Source organism: Mustela nivalis (assembly GCF_964662115.1).
Source record: "Mustela nivalis genome assembly, chromosome: 5".
Classification (NCBI taxonomy): Eukaryota; Metazoa; Chordata; class Mammalia; order Carnivora; family Mustelidae; genus Mustela; species Mustela nivalis.
The window spans coordinates 141,739,714-141,741,632 of record NC_139024.1 but is presented as its reverse complement, the minus strand read 5'-3'; the positions used below and the strand labels follow the sequence as shown (position 1 = coordinate 141,741,632).

At 41.0% G+C, this 1,919-nt stretch overlaps 1 protein-coding gene across 1 annotated transcript; it reads right to left on the bottom strand.

Annotated features, from left to right (window-relative positions):
• Window positions 1-1,115: 1,115 nt before the first annotated feature.
• On the bottom strand, window positions 1,116-1,529 carry LOC309864549 (dolichyl-diphosphooligosaccharide--protein glycosyltransferase subunit TMEM258). Its single transcript, XM_082730174.1, has one exon. It carries the CDS (start codon window positions 1,489-1,491, stop codon window positions 1,252-1,254), a length of 240 nt encoding a protein of 79 aa, XP_082586300.1. The 5' UTR covers window positions 1,492-1,529; the 3' UTR covers window positions 1,116-1,251.
• Between the last annotated feature and the right edge of the window lie 390 nt (window positions 1,530-1,919).

The following is a 1,919-nucleotide window of genomic DNA, read 5'->3' as shown; positions in this document are numbered from 1 at the left end:
TGTTAATCCATTATATTTGACGTTCTTCGTGTTTATGTATTTGCGTTCTCACCCACTAAGCAGCAATATGAAAGATGCCATTTTCATGGTGTTTAAAAATCAAATACACTCTTCTCTTGTGAACCACTGACAACATCATGCTAAGCAACAATATTTAAATGAGGGGGGTTGAAAAAAATTTGCCGGTTTGGGAAAGGATTCATCTACATGGAAAAACAAAAGCTGTGAGTTCTTAAAAAAGAAAGTTGAATCTTTTATGGAGACATGTCCAAGCCACACATAGCCAGAAAACTTACTTCCTAAATTAGTTTTATAGAATTTTTGCAAAGTGCTAAGGCAATTTAGTGTCAGGACACACTGATTCTAATAAAAATAAATTAATAAATTTAAAATGTTCAGGCACCTATATTCAAAGGGCCGCTAGGCATTTTAATAGAAGATAAGTAAGAACCATTAATCATGGTTTTCACATGCTTTCTCACATTACCCAAGGCAACTGTGGCCAAGCCGAGAAATGGTACTTCTAGCAAGCTGCTGGTACTGGATAAAATAGTGATTTTATCTAGACTGTCTACACTATATTTTGTCTACACTTTTGCTCTCTTACGAGTAAGTACAAAATTGTACCTGTTGACAACTTAATTTTTTTCATCATTTGCCCTACCCTTAGGAAAAGGTAATAAAATCAGTGAAATTGGCATTTCTTTTCTACTTGCTTGGCATAAATTATTGGTCATCTTTGAGAGAGTGAGGCTGGGAGACATGGGCATATGCCCTGGACTCATTTATGTGTTGACCATGTTTCTAAGTTTGGAGGCACAAAGCTTATTTACAGAATCCCTGGCCCTTTTTAAGTCAGAGACTTCTTTGAGAATCTGATGAAATGTTGGGCCCTCTCTCCTCAAAACACACATCAGAATACGGTACACTCACAGATTCCCTAAAGATGTACGAATGCCATCTTGAGAAGCTTCACGGATGGCTCCTCATGGACACCACGCCTAGTTGCAAAGAGGTGCCAGTCACATGGAGAATGATTCAAAGAAATGGGACCTGGGAACAAATTGGGAAGCTCTCTTTAGTCTCAACTCTTGCAATTGACTTTTCCCTTCAAATTTCTTTTTTTTTTTCTTTTTGGTCACACATCTGCCTTTATTGGGAGCAGTGGATGGGACACTTTCAGCAACAGTAAAAAATTAATTTACAAAAGCAGGAATTCAGTGAAGCCGCCTGGCTGGAACCCTTGGGAGCTCATACGTAGATGCCAACCCAGAGCAGCAGGAAGAGGACTCCAAAACCCATGAAGAGCGAGGCCACCAAGGAGATGAGGAGCTCTTTGTAGATATCCCGAGTGTATTTGGTGGAGGTAACCTCATAAACGAAGAACCAGGCCGTAAAGAACATGCCAATGGCCAACAGCACCACGGTCAGATGAGGGAAGACAGCAGGGTTCACTGGGCTGGTGTATCTGCTCATGGCCTCGAGCTCCATCTTGCCAGGCACGGGGTCATCTGCCGCTCTGCCACCGGAATCCCTTCAAATTTCTTATGATAAAGTTACAAATCAGCTGGATTTACTTCCTTGATTTGAAGACCATTCCGCCATGTTTGTGGTGGATTCCACGTCCCTCATCCTAAGCAGGCTTTTAAAACAAAGCACTTTCCATTATCAGAACAAGTATTCCAATGACTTCCTTAAATTTGGTAATCCTGGAGTCAGTAACTGGAGTCAACAACAGCCCTGCTCAACACCTTTTTGCTTGTGGTTCCAACCAACTCCTGTACTTGCCCCTCTACCCTGAACAGCACAGTCAGTTCTATTTCCTTCCTTTATAATGGTCTCTTTTCAACAGACGACCAGAGTCAGTTTTTCAGCCACAGTTTGACAACTCTCATTCTACTATCTAACTTAATTAACTT

Excerpts from the sequence above, each read along its gene's own strand:
- LOC309864549 (XM_082730174.1), bottom strand. The coding sequence starts at position 1,491 with ATGGAGCTCGAGGCCATGAGCAGATACACCAGCCCAGTGAACCCTGCT.